Consider the following 21,628-nt stretch of genomic DNA (forward strand, 5'->3'; position numbering starts at 1 on the left):
AACCTGTCTGATGTTTGAGATCAGAGCAAATTTACATGCTAGATAAATCTTAAGTACCGTATATGATACAGTATTCCATGAATTGCACTCTGGTGGTGACTGCTACATTTTAACTGGCATAATATTCATTCATATAATAAATATTGTGAATATAAATTATATCCATAATTTATATTCACATTTGCACCCTATATATACATTGCATCTATTTGCTTATTGTTAAAATCTTGTGGCTTGTAAGTGACAATTTTTAACAACTTTAAAATATGGCAGCTTGATTTTACACTCTGTGTGCAATTAAATAGAAAATTCAGTATTTCATAGGCTTAATATGTTTATGATTGATCCAGCCTGTCAACTTACTCAGCTCCAAAATAATATTCAAGTTTTACAAGGAACGAGTAGTTTCTTGTTTTTAGATCCTAGGCATTGCTGTTCATGTATGACCCCTCCTAGATAGAAGGGGTGATCCATATAGGGTAACATGGGGCAGCGAGCCCACTGCGGGTCACGGGCCCATAGCGGGTTTCTTGCTAAGTATGGCAGATATTGGTCCGTGACTGGTGGTGACTGCTACATCTTAAATGGTGAACCCGAATTTACATTTGTATAATATATATACATACATCTTGTATATACTTCCATGTATTTGTATGGTGTAGTGCATATACATACATCTTGTATATCCTGCCACATGTGTTTTTTATCATACAAGACACAACTATTAGAGTGCCGCTGCATCAAGCCCTCAAGATGTATGGCATACTAGTACAGACATTTTGTTATATACAGTGTGAATTAAGGGAAACGGGAGCAATTCCATATAAAGATGTGTCAAAATCAGAACATTGGATAGGCAATATAAACATTAGTTAGGTATATAGTTTGCTTGCATCAATTTCAAAACAACAAATGTGCGTCATAAAACTTCTTTCTATAAAATTTGAAATAATTTCAATTATATGTTTGGTTTACATTTTATTGTCTATTTATAATGAATTATTTGTATCGTTTGGTAAATGATAGAGTAGGTATTACCTATATATTACTTTAATATAAAATACACTGAACAATGTATAGTATATGTTGTCTAATTTAAAATAGAAATAGTCAATAAGCTCCTTCCAAAAAGAGTCCAAGCCTTTCAGTATGTGAAACCTATTTATTTATTTTGCTTTAAACATTTTTGATTGTACTCAAATCTTTTTATTAAGAAGATATGTACGGTATATCATTTTCTTCTAAACAGTAGAATTACTAATCAAAACCAAAATTATTTTTCTGCAATGTTTATTTAAATATCTTTTTTAAAAATATCTTCAATTATAGCCCAGACTGGAAATTCAGGCAGAAGCTACCTGTAAATGAGACAAAAATGCCTGTTAATGCAGTCAATTTCAGTCATTCATACTAAACTATCCCTATTTCTTTAGTGAAAAAATGAAATAAAAATGACACCGTTTCCAAATTCAATTTTCAAAAAATCTTGCATGAAACAATAATTTTTTCTGAATTTTTTTTTCAGAAATTATCAATATTCCAGATTAGATCACAGGTGTTAGAGCTCATGTGTGCAGTCCTGCTGATAGTTCCCATTAACTGTACTATAAATAAATATAGGTAACCAGTATATATATATTGAAAACATTCAAGTACATTCCAAGTCATGTGTAATGTACCTTTATAGTGAGAAACAACAGTGTTATCTGGAATAGGTATTTATTTACATTGTATCAAGAAATTAGTATTAAATGGGCAGAATTTTCTTATATATATGCATACAATCTATGCCCATAGCATTCATTGCAATTTTCAAGGAGTCAAACAATTCTTGAGATGAATTTGGTAGATCAAAAGGCAATTTTAGTAAATAATAATAATATATTAACAAGTTTTTCAATGTAAAAAATTTCATTTATGAGCTAAGAGAAGCATTTAATAATGAAATCCTGTTGGACACACTTGCATAATACACATAAATATGTCAATACACAAAAATTTTGTGCTCCCTCCGCAAATCATCACAAAGTTTTGAAAAATTTGATGGTTTGGAAACAGATAGCTGGGGTCCAATCTCATATGACGAGCATTTTGGCATGGGGTTAATGGGGGTTAATTTCAGCATGGGGTTAATGGGGGTTAATTTCGGCATGGGGTAATGGGGGTTAATGTCGTTCATGTCTTCATTGTATTGAGACTGCATCATAGAGCTGCAAGGACCCAGATCCCTGAGACCTTGTGTTAGTTAAACCTTGCCTTAGATATAAATTAATTAATCTAATTGATAGGATTAATTAGATTAACCTAATTAATTAATTAGTCTGATTATTCTAATTAATCTAATTAATTAATTAATCTAAATAATATGATTAATTAGATTAATCTAATTAATTAATCTAATTAGTTAATAAATGTAACCTTAACCTTGCTGTTAAATCTAAGCTCACATGTTAGTTTGTCATCCCCAGCCCCTGATCCCCCAATCACTTCAGTAACATGTTTGAGGCTGACACGCCCCTTGCCTCAAGAATATTGTTCACAAGGCAAGGGGCGGTTATAAGGCGGCCGGTGATCATCCAGCAGTTGGCTGGTGTTAACATTAAACTCTTCTCATTCCAATGAAACTCTGCTTGTAGTGCATTTGTTAACAAATTTTCAGGCATGGATAGCTAGTCAATTGTAAGTAGAATGTAAAACCTCAAAAAAGTAAAAAAAATGCCTTTCTTTGCATTCAAGACATGCAATTGTTGCGCAAGTTAAAAGTGATATCATTTATTTATGTATATATAGATATATAAACTTTGCATGAAAGCATATCATATATACGGTACCTATAATAGTTACCTTGCACATTCATGAATTTTTTTCATAACAAATCAGTACTATGAAAAAAATGGCTAAAATGGATTGTGTCAGTAGTAAAAAATATTTTTTATTAAAACATATATTGCTATATTTCTATTTCACATCGTGACAATAGACTGGCCTAAAGAACTCAATAATATTTCTAGCACTACGGCTGCGTTATATAAAAGATTAATTGAAGGCTACAACTATTCATCATATTACTTTAGTTATGCTCTATTGCAGTGCAATAGTTTACACATTTCAAATTGTAAACATAATAAGCTTGAGTGGGTTTGACTCACCTATGAGTGACCATAGCCTGATTTTTCATTTTGGCTTTCAAGTACTCTTATATATTATATTTTGGAATTACTATACTAAAAAGGTTTTTATATATTTGCCTGAAGGAGGAAGATAATCTTATGAACAGGTACAATTTTACTTACATAGTTTCATTAGAAATTTAAAAGCAAAGCAAATAGCATAAAATTCACCAGGTTATCATATCATATATAATCAAATTTTACATATATATCTGTAATTTGGCATATGTATATCTTTATATAGGAATTCATATAAATTTCTGCCTGGCATGACATACACAACCAAGTTCACAAAGGCCAGAAGAGATCAACCCTGCTATAGTGTTCATATATATAACAAGTTGATTTTTTGCAACAGAAATGTGGGTTAATTAGCAGCTTTCACTATAATATATTCCTGAGTATGGACAGCTGCAGTAAACTCACTGTGATTCTAATTAAAAAATCTGACTGACAATGTTTTAAGTTACAATTTTCTAACCTTGACATTGAAAGAGCAGTTTGCAACAATATTAGACTAGGTTATTTTTAGTTCATATTAAGCATCAATTGTCTCATTGTGCACACTTGTATAACTGCACTAGTGTAATGATGCCATGCATGAGTGCCAGTCAAGTACAGTATACATACATGGACTAACCTAGAGATATAATATATGCACAATGCTTCATATATACGATATCAATCTTTCTATATCTGTAACATGGTCCTGTAATTACAAACATGGAAGGCTATGAAACTGAAACTAACAAGAAGTTAATTGAAATCATCAGTACTTGTAAGAACTTCTAGGTTTCTTCCCTTGTTGCATTAACTTGAGGCAAACCTTCACATTTTGTGATGAATGCAGCCTGCCTATTGCTTTGCTTGTAGTCTATACATATACCAGTTATATATGATATACCTGCAATATATATAGCCTCTGCAACCCTGGTCACCCCTACCCCCACCCACCTCACTGACCTGGTGTTGCTGCCTGCAGATAATGGCAGTAATTGCAAAGAATGTTACAATATAATAGATATTAATAAATAATGATTTATTACATTACTATATTTCATTATATGATAGCACATTTAAATTATTATATAATTTGTTATATAATAATAATAAATTTATTAAATATGTACCATATAATGAGGGGACCACTGACAGGGTGACTTGGACTCTGTTTAATGGTGTATATATAGGTATATATATAAATATATATATATATATTGATAATGAATATAATAATTCGCCATAGCTGGAGGTCTGACTGGTCATAAAAAAGCTCTGCAACATCCATTACTAATATAAAAAAAATTTTACTTGTCTGAAATTTTTTAGAATACAAGTTTCTGGTATGTATTGTGTGAATTCAATTAGTACCTAGTATGTATTGTATGAACACAAGTTGCTAATATGTTGTCCGGGTATATGAATTTGTATAAAAATACATGTATTTTGAGAGCTTCATTTAAGTTTTAGTTTTAAGAGTTTTAAGTTCCCCTCATTAAGAGTGGAACTCTAGGAACGGTCTTGCATATATTCCAGCCTGGTCACTTGAACAGTTCATAAATAAGTACGAAATTAATATATAGTTTAAAATGTTTAGATCCAATATTATGTATGCACTTATTCATTTATCATATGCATGCTCATTTTGTGCAGGTGGAATACTAGGGACCAAGTGAAGTGTTCTTATAGGACTATTGAGAGATTCTGTTTAATTATTTTAATTCATTCTAAATTAAAACAGAATTCTGTCTGAGTCTGTCTTAACTTTCAGAAGAATTAATCTTCAATTATTCTGTTCTGTGTGTTTAATAAATTGTTTGTTTTTCATTGTTATTATCACTTGGTGGAGCTTGCTATGGTTGCCTTATATAATCTATTGATAGAGCCAAGCAATAATTAGTGCCCAGCCAGTATCAACCCTTAACCCTATTTTCAACCCCTCCACGTGTTCAACCCCTTCCACATATTCAACCCCTGTCTCTTATACACATCTAGATGTGTATAAGAGACAGGCCTAATTCATGGTCCCAAAGACACCAAGGCACAATTGAGACAGACTGTGATTCCCAATTATGATTCTCAATAGATGGCAATTTATTACTGATATGGCCAACGCATGATGATGCGTTGTATATGTATGTATACAACGCATGTATGTATAGACATACATGTATGTATACTGCATGTATGTATATATAGNCATGTGCTGCCATCACTCTTGTCATGTGCTGCCATCACTCTTGTCATGTGCTGCCATCACTCTTGTCCTGTGCTGCCATCACTCTTGTCATGTGCAATCACTCTTGTCATGTGCCATCACTCTTGTCATGTGCCATCACTCTTGTCATGTGCCATCACTCTTGTCATGTGCCATCACTCTTGTCATGTGCACTCACTCTTCATCATTCTCACTCAACATTTCCGTATGAAAATATTTCGGATACTAGCTTTATGATATTCCTAATTTTTGCATCAGTTTCTGAGCTATGTAACTCCTAGTCGATTCTTGAAGCATCAGAATTATGCTATATAATTAAAATAATGACGGAGCAATTATAACAGGCACCATGGTCATGGACCCCAAATATCATTTTGTCACGTGAACTAGATAAAGGACGAAGTTTCCTCTCCTAACTTCCAACTCTTCCCCACATAGTGACAAGCTACAGCTTTTTTGGAATCAGTTGCTGTAGTTTATTTCATTAATTCAGATCACTATCTCCCCCACGCTTGACCGGTGAGCCACGTAACACTTTAGTAGGATAATCTGGATCCTCTGTCATATGCCCCAATTACTTATATACGTTGTGCATTATATTGTACTGCACAATATTCAATAATATTCAATGCTCAATATACAATATTGCACAATATTGTGCATTAATAGATTAGACTTCTGTCCATGCTCGATAAGCCATATTTATTCAGCGTCAGACATCGATGGCTGCACCTCCACTGCCACAGGTTCTCATCTTAGTTTTTTCCGTGTCTTCGTCTTCATAGTTTGTACGGTCTCTATTGGTCTCTTATACACATCTAGATGTGTATAAGAGACAGGGTAAGGCAGGACGTCGCACGGACGCTGGCTTGGTAAGGCATGACGTCNACATCTACCTGTAGTTTCGTTCAATCTACTTGCACATCTACCTGTAGTTTCGTTCAATCTACTTGCACATCTACCTGTAGTTTCGTTCAATCTACTTGCACATCTACCTGTAGTTTCGTTCAATCTACTTGCACATCTACCTGTAGTTTCGTTCAATCTACTTGCACATCTACCTGTAGTTTCGTTCAATCTACTTGCACATCTACCTGTAGTTTCGTTCAATCTACTTGCACATCTACCTGTAGTTCCGTTCAATCTACTTGCACATCTACCTGTAGCTTCGTTCAATCTACTTGCACATCTACCTGTAGTTTCGTTTAATCTACTTGCACATCTACCTGTAGTTTCGTTCAATCTACTTGCACATCTACCTGTAGTTTCGTTCAATCTACTTGCACATCTACCTGTAGTTTCGTTCAATCTACTTGCACATCTACCTGTAGTTTCGTTCAATCTACTTGCACATCTACCTGTAGTTTCGTTCAATCTACTTGCACATCTACCTGTAGTTTCGTTCAATCTACTTGCACATCTACCTGTAGTTTCGTTCAATCTACTTGCACATCTACCTGTAGTTTCGTTCAATCTACTTGCACATCTACCTGTAGTTTCGTTCAATCTACTTGCACATCTACCTGTAGTTTCGTTCAATCTACTTGCACATCTACCTGTAGTTTCGTTCAATCTACTTGCACATCTACCTGTAGTTTCGTTCAATCTACTTGCACATCTACCTGTAGTTTCGTTCAATCTACTTGCACATCTACCTGTAGTTTCGTTCAATCTACTTGCACATCTACCTGTAGTTTCGTTCAATCTACTTGCACATCTACCTGTAGTTTCGTTCAATCTACTTGCTGTCTCTTATACACATCTTTTGAATTTCTGTTGGTTTTGGAGCGTAGGCGTGAGCGAGGCAGCGCGGCGTCTCGTGCTGACCTGGACCCGCATGCTGACCGCGGCGACATCATTAGAAGCTTCCTCTCATGCTGACCAAGTGGTCACCCCCTCTTCCCACTCAACGAACCTCCCACACAACCCCTCATCATCCCACTCAACGAACCCCCAACACAGCCCCGCATCCTCCCACTCAACGAACCCTCAGCACAACCCCGCATCCTCCCACTCAACGAACCTCCAACACAACCCCCTATCCTTCCACTCAACGAACCCTCAGCACAACCCCTCATCCCATCTGGCCCCTCTCAACCACACCAACGATGCCCTAAGAAACGACAAAAATATTTTTTGTATTTCAAATAAAACCGAGGGAAGTCCGGCGTCTTCAGTAAATTTCACGGGCAATACGAATTCATCGATGAAATCTGAAGAGAGTACAAATTCCTCGTTAATTGCTGATGGGAGTACAAATTCTTCTATTAAATCTGAGGAAAGCAAGAATTATTTGGTGAATCTCGACGGAAACTTGGCTTCATTTCCGAAGAAGCAGCCAGAAGACCAGAACGCTCCCGTCTACTCGGAGGAGACGTACGAAGCTGAGGACTTGGGCGCCATGTGGCAGGAGTCCATCTTGCCAAAATATCTGCCCACCAAGAAACCAAAACTAAAAAACAGAAGCAAGTTCGCTGCTGCCAAAAGATTCAAGTCGAAGTCATCGCCCACGTGTGCCACCTCCACCGAGAGTACCCTAGTCGTGAGGCCCTCGAACCCAGTGCTTGTGATATCTCCTGTCCCTCGGGGCTACATCGAACACATCGCGGGAGTTGGAAGGCCCAACAGTGTACTTGGCAAGAGGGGGCCACGCAAGAAGGGCCCTCGGGTGACCCCAGGGGGCCTGGTCCAAGACTCAGAGGAGTCCGAGAGATCGGATTCCCCGCAGAAGGGAATTAAAATCACAATCAAGAGCGGCAGTCAAGTGATCCTGCATGCGTCCTCGAAGAAGGGGAAGAATGAGGATGGAACCCCGAGAGTGATGTCCAAAGAGTTCGTGGACTCCGAAGACGACGATAAGGAAGATGAAGACGACGAGGACAAGAAAAAGAAGAAGAAGGGTGGTGACAGCGACGAAGATTTTGAGGTAGAAGAATGGAATAACAAGAAACCGTTGGGTTCTCAGGGCAGTCGAAACTCCCAAGACGTGCCATCAGGGGACGTGACCAAGAAGTCCAAGAAGCGGGTACGTGCCATCATCATCGACAGCGACGATGACGACTCCACTGATTCGTTACCGAGCCTCGACCATGCATCGACGAAGCTCAAGGAACCATCATTAGATATTAAAAAACCTGTGATGAACGGCGCAGGTCCCTTGCCTTATGTGCCCACCAAAATTATCATGCTGGATGGCTCGTTATCCCCGGGCGTGAGTGAGCCTCCCTTGCCAGACACTAAGCAGGGAATTAAACTCAAGAAATTCCGCGTGGAGAAATCCGAGGGCATCGAGAAAGACATCTCCAGTGAGAAGAAGGGGGCGTCCAAAGCTACTGTAGGAGATGAGGGTAGAAGTCGACATAGCAGCAGCAGCAGTAGTGGCGGGGGTAAGAAGAGTAGCAAGGATAAGGACAGGGAGAGGGTGAAAACAGATGATAAAGAGAGGGAGAAAACTAGAATAGATGATAAAGAGAGGGAGAAAATTAGAATAGATGATAAAGATAGAGACAAAGAGCGAGGAAGAGTAGATGATAGAGACAGGAATAAACAAGACAAAATACGGATCGATTCCGACAAACGCGCGAAAGACAAAGACAGGAAAACCTTCGATAAAGACCGCAGATCGAGTGTGGACAGCAACACCTCTAAAGAAAGGGACAGGGAGAAGGAAAGAGAACGGGAGAGAAGAAAAGAGAAGGAACGCAAGGAGAGGAAGGACAAGGACAAAGACCAGTCAGAAAAGGACAGATCCACCCTGGAGAAGGTAAAACCCCTCAGCACGGACGGCATGGCCAAAATCCCCAAACGTCCTCCCAGTTTCCTGGACGCTCTGGGGTCCGCAGACCCCGGCGAGAGCCAAATCAAGCGACCCCCGGTCAAGGTGAAGACCTCCTCCTTCAGGAGCATCGGGGTCCTCGAACCCAAGAGAACCTCAGCCCTCACCAGCGGGCCGTCCGCACCTCCAGCCTCGAGGCCCCCCTACGGAGGACAGTCCACCACTGGCGTGCCCCGCAAGCCGGAGGCGGACAGGCCGGCGGCCAAGAGACCTCTGGACCTGCCGACCATCGGGGCGGACAAGCGCCTTAAGACCACCATCTCGTCCACCCCCCTCAGCGGGGACAGGCCGGGGGGCGCCAAGCTCATCTCTCCCAAGCGACGTGAGTTGTGTACTGTGTGTTGTGTACTGTGTGTTGTGTGCTGTGTCTTGTGTCTTGTATGGATGCACATATGTATAGTGCGCATGTGTATTCCCAAGCGACGTAAGTTTCTCGCTTGCTGTGTTGTGTGTTCTTTGTTGTGTCTTGTATGAATGCGTACAAATAGGGCATGTGTGTTTGGGGTCGTAGTGTTTGGGGTCGTAGTGTTTGTGTAGTCCTGAATCGATGCACACAAATGGGGTGTGTGTGTTATGTTGAATCGCCACACACTTCACACAAATGGCGTGTGTGTGTTTATTTTGTTTGCAGCACAATTGTGTGTGATTGCCACACATTTTCACCACACAACCCAATGTGGGTACCACATTGTAACCACCTGGCAGCACCATCTGCCCGCCCCCGGTGACCATCTAGACTACCATCCTGCTGCTGGGGACCACGTATCAGGTGAGGTACTTGTAGCTCAGTGGTAGCAGCCACTAGCGCAGTGGNGGTGGTGTGTTAAAACCACTCGTAACTCCTGGTGTCTTTCACTTTGAGGATTTAGAAATCCTAAACATAAATCCTGCTGTCCTAGAGTTGATCCTGGAGCGTCCTTTGCAGCGCATCCCCCTCCCTACGCTGGCTGTCCAGGTAAGTGTATACCCTTTAGCGACGAATAACACATTGAAGTGTATTTATTTAGTAATACATTCCATACTGAAATGTATTTAAACCAATAAATACTAAAATGTATTTATTGAAACTAATATAAAAGATGACATATATGCCCATTTAGTTGTAGCGCAGCCTCAAAATAAAGGCGAAATATCTTTAAAATTAGAAAAATGAGCTTCATATGTAGTCAATAAACGGCGTCAGAAAAGCGACATATATGTCCTTATATTCATTGCACAGCCTCAAAATAAAGGCGAAATATTTTTAAAATTCGATAAATATGAGCGTCATATATAGTCAATTGACGGTCTTTGAAAGACGACACATATAAACATCTAGTCATAGCATACAATAAAGGCGAAGTGTTTGTACAATTCGATAAAATAGATTCATACATAGTCAATTAACGGTCTTTGAAAGACAACATATATGTCCATCTTTTCATAGCGCGGCCTGAAAATAAAGGCGAAATATTTGTAAAATTCGATAAATGAGCGTCATATATAGTCAATTAACGACCTTTTAAAGACGACATATAAACATCTATAGTCATTGCGCAGCTTGAAAATAAAGGCGAAATATTTAGGTTATAGATTCATTAGACCATCTCATAAGCTAAGCGTTTAGGTTACGACTAAACTTATTCATATAATTCAAACTTGAGTCAACTTTGATACAATTTCACCCGTGGATAGAACTTGATAAGTTGTAAATGTTACGAGTTCAAACGTGATGCTAAACTTTCTTGGTATCTTGCCAAATATTTTATGATTATGCAGACATATTAAAATTCAAGTAAATAATTTATTATTTTACAAGTTCAATAATTTCTCATTTATCACACATCGTTCATAATGATACAAAGAATAATCAATTGGGGCAAAAGTGCCTCAAGTTGTGCTAACTTTGTAACCTTGCTCGAATATTCTCTAATTAGGGGTAAAAATTCTCTAATTAAGCCAAAAGTTCTCTAAATAGGTCAAAAGTTTTCAAATTAGGTGAAAAAATTACTTATTTAGGCCAAAAGTTCTCTAATTAGGCCAATAGTTCTCTAATTAGGCCAAAAGTTCTCTAATTAGGTCAAAAATGCTCTAATTAGGCCAAAAGTTCTCTAATTTGGCCAAAAGTTCTCAAATTAGGTCAAAAGTTCTCTAATTTGGCCAAAAGTTCTCAAATTAGGTCAAAAGTTCTCTAATTGGGCCAAAAGTTCTCTAATTAGACCAAAAGTTCTCAAATTAGGTCAAAACTTCTCTAATTCGGGCAAAAGTTCCCTAATTAGGTCAAAAGTTCCCTAATTAGGTCAAAAGATCCCTAATTAGGCCAAAAGTTCCCTAATTAGGCCAAAACTTATCTAATTAGGTCAAAAATTCTCTAATTGGGTCAAAAGTTCTCTAATTAGGTCAAAAGTTCTCTAATTAGGCCAAAAATATTCTAATTGGGTCAGAAGTGCTCTAGTTAGGCCAAAAGTTATCTAATTGGTCAAAAAATCTCTAATTGGGTCAGAAGTCCTCTAATTAGGCCAAAATTTCTCATTAGGCAAAAATTTCCCTCATTAGGCCAAAAGTTCTCTAATTGGTGCCAAATTGTCTTGATTAGTCCAGGAATTATTGAGTTGTTTGAATGTTTTCTCGTATTATGACAATTATTTTACGTTGAATTTCCGCCGCCACAATCAAACTTTATTCAATAGAACAAACAATAACTTCTTTGTTCAATAGTAGAACAATAACTTCTCAATTGATACACAGATTTTATTTGGTGTCAACTTGTGTGAGAAATTCTCGGTGATCAATAAACCAAAATTTCTGATTAGTACAAAACTCTCTGATTAGTAGAAAACTTTTTGATTAGTACAGAAACTTTCTTATTAGTACAAAATTTTCTGATTCGTAGAATACTTTCTGATTACTACAAAACTTTCTGATTAGTAGAAAACTATCCGATTAGTACAAAACTTTCTGATTAGTACAAAACTTTCTGATGCTAAACTTTCTCATTAGTTCAAAACTTTCTGATTAGTGCAGAACTTTCAGATTAATTCAGAACTTTCTGATTAGTGCAAAACTTTCTGATTATTTCAAAACTTTCTGATTAGTGCAAAATTTTCCGATTAGTGCTAAACTTTCTGAGTAGTGTAAAACTTTTTGATTAGTGCTAAACTTTCTGTTAAGTGTAAAACTTTCCGATTAGTACAAAACTTTCTGAATAATGCAAAACTTTCTGATTAGTACAAAACTTTTTGATTAGTGAAAACTTTCTGATTAGTCCTAAACTTTCTGATTAGTACAAAACTTTCCGATTAGTGATAAACTCTCTGATTAGTGCAAAACTTTCTGATTAGTACAACTTATTCTTATTATTTATATTAACTTTCCTATTGGTGGCAACTTTCCTTAAGCAGTACTGTACTTTCTTATTAAAGCAAATCTTGCCTAAGTAGTGCAAAACCTTTTAATTAGTGCATAATATTGCAAACTTTCTACTTAATGAAACTTGTGATAGTATCATGAATCTTGTATTCGTGATACTCGCTGTATATTCCGTGTATCTCTGTGTGGAAGCTGTATTTTCAGTCACAATAAAGCCTGTTTGTTCACACAGCGCCTTTCATTATCCCTTCATACATATTACACAATACACATCATTGTATAGAGTTAACATTCATAATTAAATATGCGTATCCTAGATACGCTTGAACTGTTGCTATCTTCTTATCACAGATACGCGCGACGTAGATACGTGCGTCCCTTAAATTAGATACGTCGTAGATACGCGCGTCCCTTGAATGTGCTGCCATCACTCTTGTCATGTGCTGCTTTCACTCTTGTTGTATGTGCTGCATCACTCTTGTTGTATGTGTACTGCTATCACTCTTGTTGTCATGTGCTGTTATCACTCTTGTCATGTGCTGCCATCACTCTTGTTGTATGTGCTGCCATCACTCTAGTTGTCATGTGCTGCCATCACTCTTGTCATGTGCTGCTTTCACTCTTGTTGTATGTGCTGCATCACTCTTGTTGTATGTGTACTGCCATCACTCTTGTTGTCATGTGCTGCTATCACTCTTGTCATGTGCTGCCTTCACTCTTGTTGTATGTGCTGCCATCACTCTAGTTGTGTGTGCTGCCATCACTCTAGTCATGTGCCATCACTCTTGCCATGTGCTGCCATCACTCTTGTTGTATGTGCTGCTATCACTCTTGTCATGTGCTGCCATCACTCTTGTTGTATGTGCTGCTATCACTCTTGCCATGTGCTGCCATCACTCTTGTTGTATGCTGCCATCACTCGTGTCATGTGCTGCCATCACTCGTGTCATGTGCTGCCATCACTCTTGTCATGTGCCATCACTCTTGCCATGTGCTGCCATCACTCTTGTTGTATGTGCTGCCATCACTCTTGTCATGTGCTGCTTTCACTCTTGTTGTATGTGCTGCCTCACTCTTGTTGTATGTGTACTGCCATCACTCTTGTTGTCATGTGCTGCTATCACTCTTGTCATGTGCTGCCTTCACTCTTGTTGTATGTGCTGCCATCACTCTAGTTGTGTGTGCTGCCATCACTCTAGTCATGTGCCATCACTCTTGCCATGTGCTGCCATCACTCTTGTTGTATGTGCTGCTATCACTCTTGTCATGTGCTGCCATCACTCTTGTTGTATGTGCTGCTATCACTCTTGCCATGTGCTGCCATCACTCTTGTTGTATGCTGCCATCACTCGTGTCATGTGCTGCCATCACTCGTGTCATGTGCTGCCATCACTCTTGTCATGTGCCATCACTCTTGCCATGTGCTGCCATCACTCTTGTTGTATGTGCTGCTATCACTCTTGCCATGTGCTGCCATCACTCTTGTTGTATGCTGCCATCACTCGTGTCATGTGCTGCCATCACTCGTGTCATGTGCTGCCATCACTCTTGTCATGTGCCATCACTCTTGTCATGTGCTGCCATCACTCGTGTCATGTGCTGCCATCACTCGTGTCATGTGCTGCCTTCACTCTTGTCATGTGCTGTCATCACTCTTGTCATGTGCCATCACTCTTGCCATGTGCTGCCATCACTCTAGTTGTATGTGCTGCCATCACTCTTGTCATGTGCACTCACTCATCACTCTCACTCAATGCAGTCGCATGAAAATGTTTTGAATATAAGCTCTATGATAAAGTTTACAGTGGGGTCGTTGTAAATAAAAATATTCGTATTTTTGCATCAATTTCTTAGCTATTTAACTCATAGTCGATTCTTGAAGCATGAGAATAATTCTATTTAAATTTTAATAATTAATATAATATTTGAGTAATTATTACTGGCACCAACCATTGTCCTCAAATAGCATATTGTCACGTGAACTAGATAAAGAACGGATATCCCTCACCTACTTCAAGTCTTCCCCACTTAGTGACAAGCTACAGATTTTTTGTAATCAATTCATTTTTAATTTCCCTATCTATTTGAGATTTAAACCAATTTCTTATGTATGATAACACTGGTAACCATGATACTTTACTGGTCTACTTTTTAGGACTCGAAAATTATATTCAGAAAGAGTAAAAAAAAAATCTCTGCTTTGACACCATGCAAGTTCCCCACTCTTTCCTATCTCAAAACCCCCCCTGACATAAATCTACGGCCGGCATACCGGCTCTGTTGGGCTCCCTGCCGCGCGTCCCAACCCTAACAAAATTTAGAGTCGCCCCAGCTTCTTGTAATCCAAATCAGAAGCTGCCGCGTCCATAAATTTTGTTAGGGATGCGGCAGCGCCGTAACAGCGCCGCTTTCCGGCCCTGCCGCGGCGCTGTTAGAGTTTCCAAATCAGCAATGAAGCAGCGCTGTTTTTGAGATAGCTGGCCGGTTATTGCCGGCTAAACCCGGCCAAAATCGGTGCTGGTCTCGCCTAAATATTGTTCTATGAAGGCATACTGCCTTACTTAACAAGACTTATTCTCCCACTGCTGTAGTTTATTTCATTAATGGATTCAAATCTCGATCTAGCACATACTTGACCGGTGAACCACGTAACACTTTGGTAGGATAAATAGGATCCTATGTCGTGCCTCAATAACTTATTTACGTTGTGCATTATATTGTATTGCACAATATTCAATGCGCAATATACAATATTACACAATATGCACAATGTATACAAAGTGAACAATATACAATATTGCACAATATTGTAGGTATATTGCAGAATATACAATATTGTATATTGCACAATATACAATATAGCACAATATTGTATATTGTGCATTAGTGGATTATGCTTTGTCCATGCTGGAAAAACCATATTTATTCAGCGTTAGACCTCCATGGCTGCGCCTCCATTCCCAGAAGTTCTCATCTTAGTTTGTTGCGTGTCTTCGTCTTCATAGTTTGTACGGTCTCTATTGAATGGCATTATAAACTTACGTCTCTTCATTATATTAACTTTGTTGATTTTATGTAATCATAACTGTTGATCAGAAAGTGCAGATATTGACAATTAAAGAGAAATCTTAAAGTATGGATAATTAAATATTATATATAATAAACATTATAATATGTAATCATTTATATTAAACATAAATAAATGTTATATATAATATATATAATTGAAGTCAAATTTATACACATATAACAGCATCTCAGGATCAGCGTGGAACTTAATACGAAAATTAATACGAAAATTCGAAATATACGAAATACAGAGCCACACATATACATACAGAGCTACACAATACATAGAACGCAAGCGTGTGTGTGTGTCTTTCTTTTCGGTGTGAATGTGTTTTTGTGTTAGGTGTGTTTTGGTGTGTATACTGTGTAGACCATGTATAAAATATATGTATGACATCTGTAAAAAAATATAAAATGTGTATAATATATAAAAAAAAACATTTTATTTATAACATTTATTACAAATAAAAATTATATATTTTAATATATAAAATATATTATAATATTTTGATATACATAAAAAATATATGTATTTATAAAATATATAAAAAGTATAAAATATATGTATAAAACATATACGTAGTAATAAAATTATGTATATAACATATAAATAAAAATATATATAATAATATATAATATTTGTCTCCCCCAGCGGGGCTGTCAGACGACGGGGGGTTCATGGCCGCCCTGGACGCCGTGTCCCCCAAACTCGACCCCAAGCGAACCCCCAAACCCCCCACCTCACGACCCCCACGACCCCGCCGCCCTAGTGACAGTGACGCTGAACCCCTGCCTCCTGCCACTAGTGCCACTAGTACTGCTGCCACTACTGCCACTTCCACTAGTACTGCTGGTGTCACTTCTACTACTGCCACTGCAACGTCTGGTGCCATTGCCACTAGTGGCACTAGTGCTGGTGGCTCAGCTGGTGCCACTGCCACTAGTGGCACTGAGGAAAGTGCCACTAGTGACGCTCCGCTGCCACGGCCCGCGTTGAACGTAAGTACATTTTGGTTGGTACCAAAATATTGGTACTTTACCAATGGTACTTTATTATATTGGTACTTTACCAATGGTACTTTATTATATTGGTACTTTACCAATGGTACTTTATTATATTGGTACTCTACCAATGGTGCTTTATTATATTGGTACTCTACCAATGGTGCTTTATTATATTGGTACTTTACCAATGGTAAAGTACCAATAAAATTACTAATTATATGTGTAAAGATTGTTTTAATTTATATATGTTTATATGTATAAAGACTCATTAAGTTTATTTTAATAACAATATAATATGATAATCATTTTAGTATTTAAATATTGTTTGAATTTATACGTGTTTATATATTTAAAGATTCATTGACATTATTTCACTAATAATAATATAATATAATGATAATTTTATAATTAATATAATATAGTAATAATTTTAATAATATTTGTTTATTTCAGTTCTACCGCGACGCGCTGGACGAGCTGGGGGCNTTAAACCCCCCTCTCCCCCAGACATGGACATCAGCGGGGGCGCGTCCCCCGAGGAGTTCGAGAAGGTCGAGGTCATCACGAGCGACCTGCCTGCCGGGGTCAAGGTCAGCTATATTATTATATGTTATAATGAATATTAACATTTCATTGTTATTATATATCATAAATACTATTAATAGTCCAGCGCCATTATTATTGTATTATAAATAATGTTATTACTTCATTGTTTTTATACTATTATGACGAATATTAATATATATTTTGTATATTATTATAATGAATAATAATATGTCATTCATTGTTATTAATATAGAATATTGTAACACCGTAACGAGTAATGTAAAAAGTATTGGTGTCGTTAATACCTCTTGTATATGGTTGCTAATACAAAAGCACACAGGCTGTATGCCTAGTTTGTCTTTTGGACATAGCAGTCCCAGGCCACCTTAGCACTACACACAGGCTGTATAGATACAACGCTGTCTAGCATGATAATCGTATAGCACGTTGGCTGTATAGTTCAAGCACTGTATAGTGCACTGTATACTAACACATGTGTTATGTGTAGAGCGCCCTGGTGCTGGTGCGGCCCCCGGGGGGCACCAAGAAAGGGGTCCGCTTCCGGCCCGAGGACCAACTGGAGGTGGTGCATTACTTCGAGCTGGACCAGACCGAGCGAGGTGAGGGCCCTAGCAAAATTTAGAGTCGCCCCAGCTTCTGGTACTCAGAAGCTGGGGCGTCCGTAAATTTTCATTGGGGGGGGTGCGTGGGGTCGGATGACCCAAACAAAATTTTGGGACCGCCTAGGGCATGGTTGAACTATATAAGGTTGACCCACGAGAAGTTCCGTCTTTCAGTTCAGCTTTCTTGTTACGTCACTGAGATCGAGAAACGTAAACAAACACGTCATTCCCATGACGGATTGGTTGACTGGTTTGAACGCATTTCGGTGATTGGTTAATGCCTGTGACGTCACTGAGATCAGTGACGTTACAGGCGAACGACGAACTACACCGCAAAAATGAGCTTCTCATGAGTCAACCTTATACTAGTTCAACCATGGCCTAGCTACACTCGATGCCAAGTTATTCTGGGTCTGCTTTGTCAATCGATCGAAAACAGCTTCAGGGACTGGATAATACGTTCAAAGTTCGCTAAGTGAACGTAAGTACTTAAGCTCTATTTTCTTGTGTATGATTGGTGGATTTTGCTTGAAAGGCCGTCAATGATTGGCTGATGAACTTATGATCTCTGAACTTTTTTGAAAGTAAAAGTCCTGGTCAGAATTTTTTCCCGACCTTATAGTTTCCTGAGAGTATGGGGAGGGTTGGCCGAGTCGACTCTTACCGAGCTTGCAAGCTGCCCAGGGCCCATACTCAAAAAAAGTTAAGAGATCGTAAGTTCATCAGCCAATCGTCGACGGCCTTTCAAGCAAAATCCACCAATCATAGACAAGAAAATAGAGCGTAAGTACTTACGTTCACTTAGCGAGTTTTGAAAGCATGGACCCAGGACTGCTCTTCAAACCTTAAAAGGAAGTGTACATTATAGCGGCTGATATACGCGCTCTCCGAGGCCTAGGCGGCACCTAATGCAGAATGGCGCCCGCCTCTAAATTTTGTAAGGGTAGGAGATTGATAAGGTGTGGTGCTTTGAAGGGTACATGGGGTGTGGAGGGTGTGATGAATGCAGGGTGTGGTGAAAGGCTTAACTAAAGTGGACAACATGGTTTTCGACGAAATCGTTCCTGCTTGTCACAGTTATTGGAGCATCACAACCGCCTTGTGACCGTGGTGTGATATTCAGAAAGCTGAGGCTGTTAGGGTAGGACGATCGAAGCCTGTTGAGGTGGATCCACAGCTTCCTTACAGATAGAGTACAAGCTGTTGCAATTGGAAACTCGAAATCGAGAAAAGCGAGGTGCCACAGGTCTCGGTGCTTGGACCGATCCTCTTCCTGATCCACATCGCCGACATCGGCTACTAACTTACCCACGCATCAATATTGTCAATTACAGACGGTACAAGCGTGCTAATGAGGATCACAGACAACCTGACCTGAGAGAGGTTACAAAATAACTTGTCGATAATATACAACTGGGTTTTAGTGACTATTGTGCATTTCAACGATACAAATTTCGAAGTAGTGATGTACAGAGTCGGCACAGAGGTCGTGATGCTGCGCCTCTACTTGGCATAGGACGGCACAGAAATTAGGGAGAAGCAACTTGTTCGCGATTTCAAAGCGTTGATGAGTACTGAAGCCACGTTTGATAACAGACAACGGACGGGGAGGACCTGGCGGACGTTTTGAACCAAAAAAGCTCTTGATTATAATGATTACACTCTTCTGTTCCCTCGTGCTCCCCACTCAAAAGTACTGCTGCTCGCTTTGGGCGCCCCTCAAGACGGGTGCCGCTGCGGAAACTAGAGATGGTCCAACGTACATTCACGTCCAGGATCAGCGGCATGAGTTTATTATTTATTTGGAGGTTATTTACTACTTCGGACTGGACCAGGCAGACCGGTTACTTTTATTTATTTTTTTTTTTCTGAAGGTTATTTACTACTTCTGACTGGACCAGACGGACCGGTGTGAGGAGGGAGTTTAGGGGGTGAAGTGGTAAGGTGTGGTGGCGTTTGATTGTATGTGGTGCCATGTGCTTGTACCTAACCCCTCATGTTCACCCACAAACTCATGTTCTCTCATGTTCGCAGTGAACGTGAACGCGCAGAAGTTCCAGGACATGTTGCTGCTCGAGAAACATGGCGAGCGTGACGCTCTGGACAAGCACCGTGGCCGAGGTACGTGAGGAACATGCGATATCTTAGGTGCACGGGCGGCATGTTACTGAAATATGTTCATCAGTTGCCTTGTGGGTGGACCACACGGTCATGAATGCTACTGTAGCGCAGTGGTTAGTGCCATTGTTTGTGATCGCTCTAGTCGTTGGTTCGAGCCTCGTGAAGCTGAGATTATTTTTTGGTGTTCAGCGCTTGATAGCCATCGAAGGTGGTGCATCAGCATGGTTTTGGGTGAAGTGCCAAAAATAAACCTGGGTTATTTTTACCTGGGGAAGGATAGGGATCTTGTGAAGGTTATAAGGATTGATGTGTTTTGGGGTCTTAGGCCGCGTGTTCCGGCGTAGAAACCTATCAATATATCACCCCCGATATTATACTAACCCCCCTCCCCTAATTGTATTAATCCCCCTCTACTAATTGTACTAATCCCCCCAGCCAACACGTGCGTGCAGTACGCCCCCTGGCAGCTCCTCCCCATCCACCTCCCCGAGGGGCCCCGCGTGGTCCCCGGCTGCCAGAGCCTCGAGCGCCACGTCCAGGCCAAGCGCGAGTACAGCGTCATGCCCACCTTCTTCCCCCCCAACAGGTGGGTGTAATAACCCCCATGCCCACCTTCTTCCCCCCCAACAGGTGGGTGTAATAACCCTCCCCATTCTTCCCCTCCCCACAACAGGTGGGTGCTATAATCCTCCCCCTTTTCCCCCACAACAGGTGGGTGTAATACCACCCATGCCCTCCTTCTTCCCCCCCCCCAACAGGTGGATTTAATACCCCCATGCCCACCTTCCTCCCCCCCAACAGGTGGGGAAGGACATCAGGTGGGTGTAATACCCCCATGCCCACCTTCTTCCCCCCCAACAGGTGGAGAAGGACATTGGAAAAACTGAATGAGTAGGATGTGCAAGTAGATTTCCTGTTCGAAAACTCCTTCCTTTATGTTCCGCCTTGCGTGAAATTCCGTGACGTCATAGCGACGTACGCTGGTGCGCACTGCGCACAACTATATTTGTAAATTAAAGACGATTGCATTAAGTCAGGGAGACTATCGTAATACCAGAAGAATGAGACGACCTTAAAATTATTCACCAAGAAAACTCGAAGAAATCTACTTGCACGTCCTCCTTATTCAGCTTTTCTAATTCATGCCAATAGGATTTTCGAGCTGAACATTCTTATAGAAAAATTTTGTGAATTTCTGTATTTTTTTATTTCTTCCAAATTTGCGATCTTTGCAATCGTATATTATTTTATATTATAGCACCAATTAATAAGTGATTAATAATCAATTACTTAATATAATTAACCCCTACCCCCCGCAGACTCCCCGACACCCCCCAGGAGCCGGACCCCGAGGTAGTCCCCCGCGCGGACCCCAAGATCCTCCCCCTGACGGACACCACGGGGCAGGACAACGTCAAGAACCTCAAGCACATCCCCTGGCCCGACCCCGTCCCCAACCCTCCACCCAACCCCTTCTACAGACACCCCCAACAACCCCCCCACTGGGGGGGTTGCCCCCCCATGCCCGCAGGGTTCAGGCCCAACGGCGGGCCTGACTTCTACGGGGCCCCAATTGAGGGCATGGCCATGGGGGGCCCACCGGACCCCATGACTGGGGCCATGCCCATGGGGGGCGCTGTGGGGGCCCCTGCTGGGGGCGGTGGGGGGCACTGGGTGGTGGGGAGCAGCAGCG

General features: G+C 40.1%; 1 protein-coding gene across 1 annotated transcript; it reads left to right on the forward strand.

The window, feature by feature from the left end:
- Positions 1 to 7,181: 7,181 nt before the first annotated feature.
- On the forward strand, positions 7,182 to 21,612 carry LOC108666236 (uncharacterized protein DDB_G0284459; the record flags this gene model as incomplete). Its single annotated transcript, XM_047879784.1, has 8 exons — positions 7,182 to 9,545; positions 16,293 to 16,639; positions 17,099 to 17,122; positions 17,155 to 17,235; positions 17,700 to 17,811; positions 19,849 to 19,935; positions 20,371 to 20,521; positions 21,255 to 21,612. Coding segments are annotated over 8 exons (3,524 nt in total), but the record flags the coding sequence as incomplete, so codon positions are not given.
- Positions 21,613 to 21,628: the final 16 nt, after the last annotated feature.

This window comes from Hyalella azteca, unplaced genomic scaffold (genome assembly GCF_000764305.2).
Source record: "Hyalella azteca isolate HAZT.00-mixed unplaced genomic scaffold, Hazt_2.0.2 contig3820, whole genome shotgun sequence".
In the NCBI taxonomy this organism is placed as follows: domain Eukaryota; kingdom Metazoa; phylum Arthropoda; class Malacostraca; order Amphipoda; family Hyalellidae; genus Hyalella; species Hyalella azteca.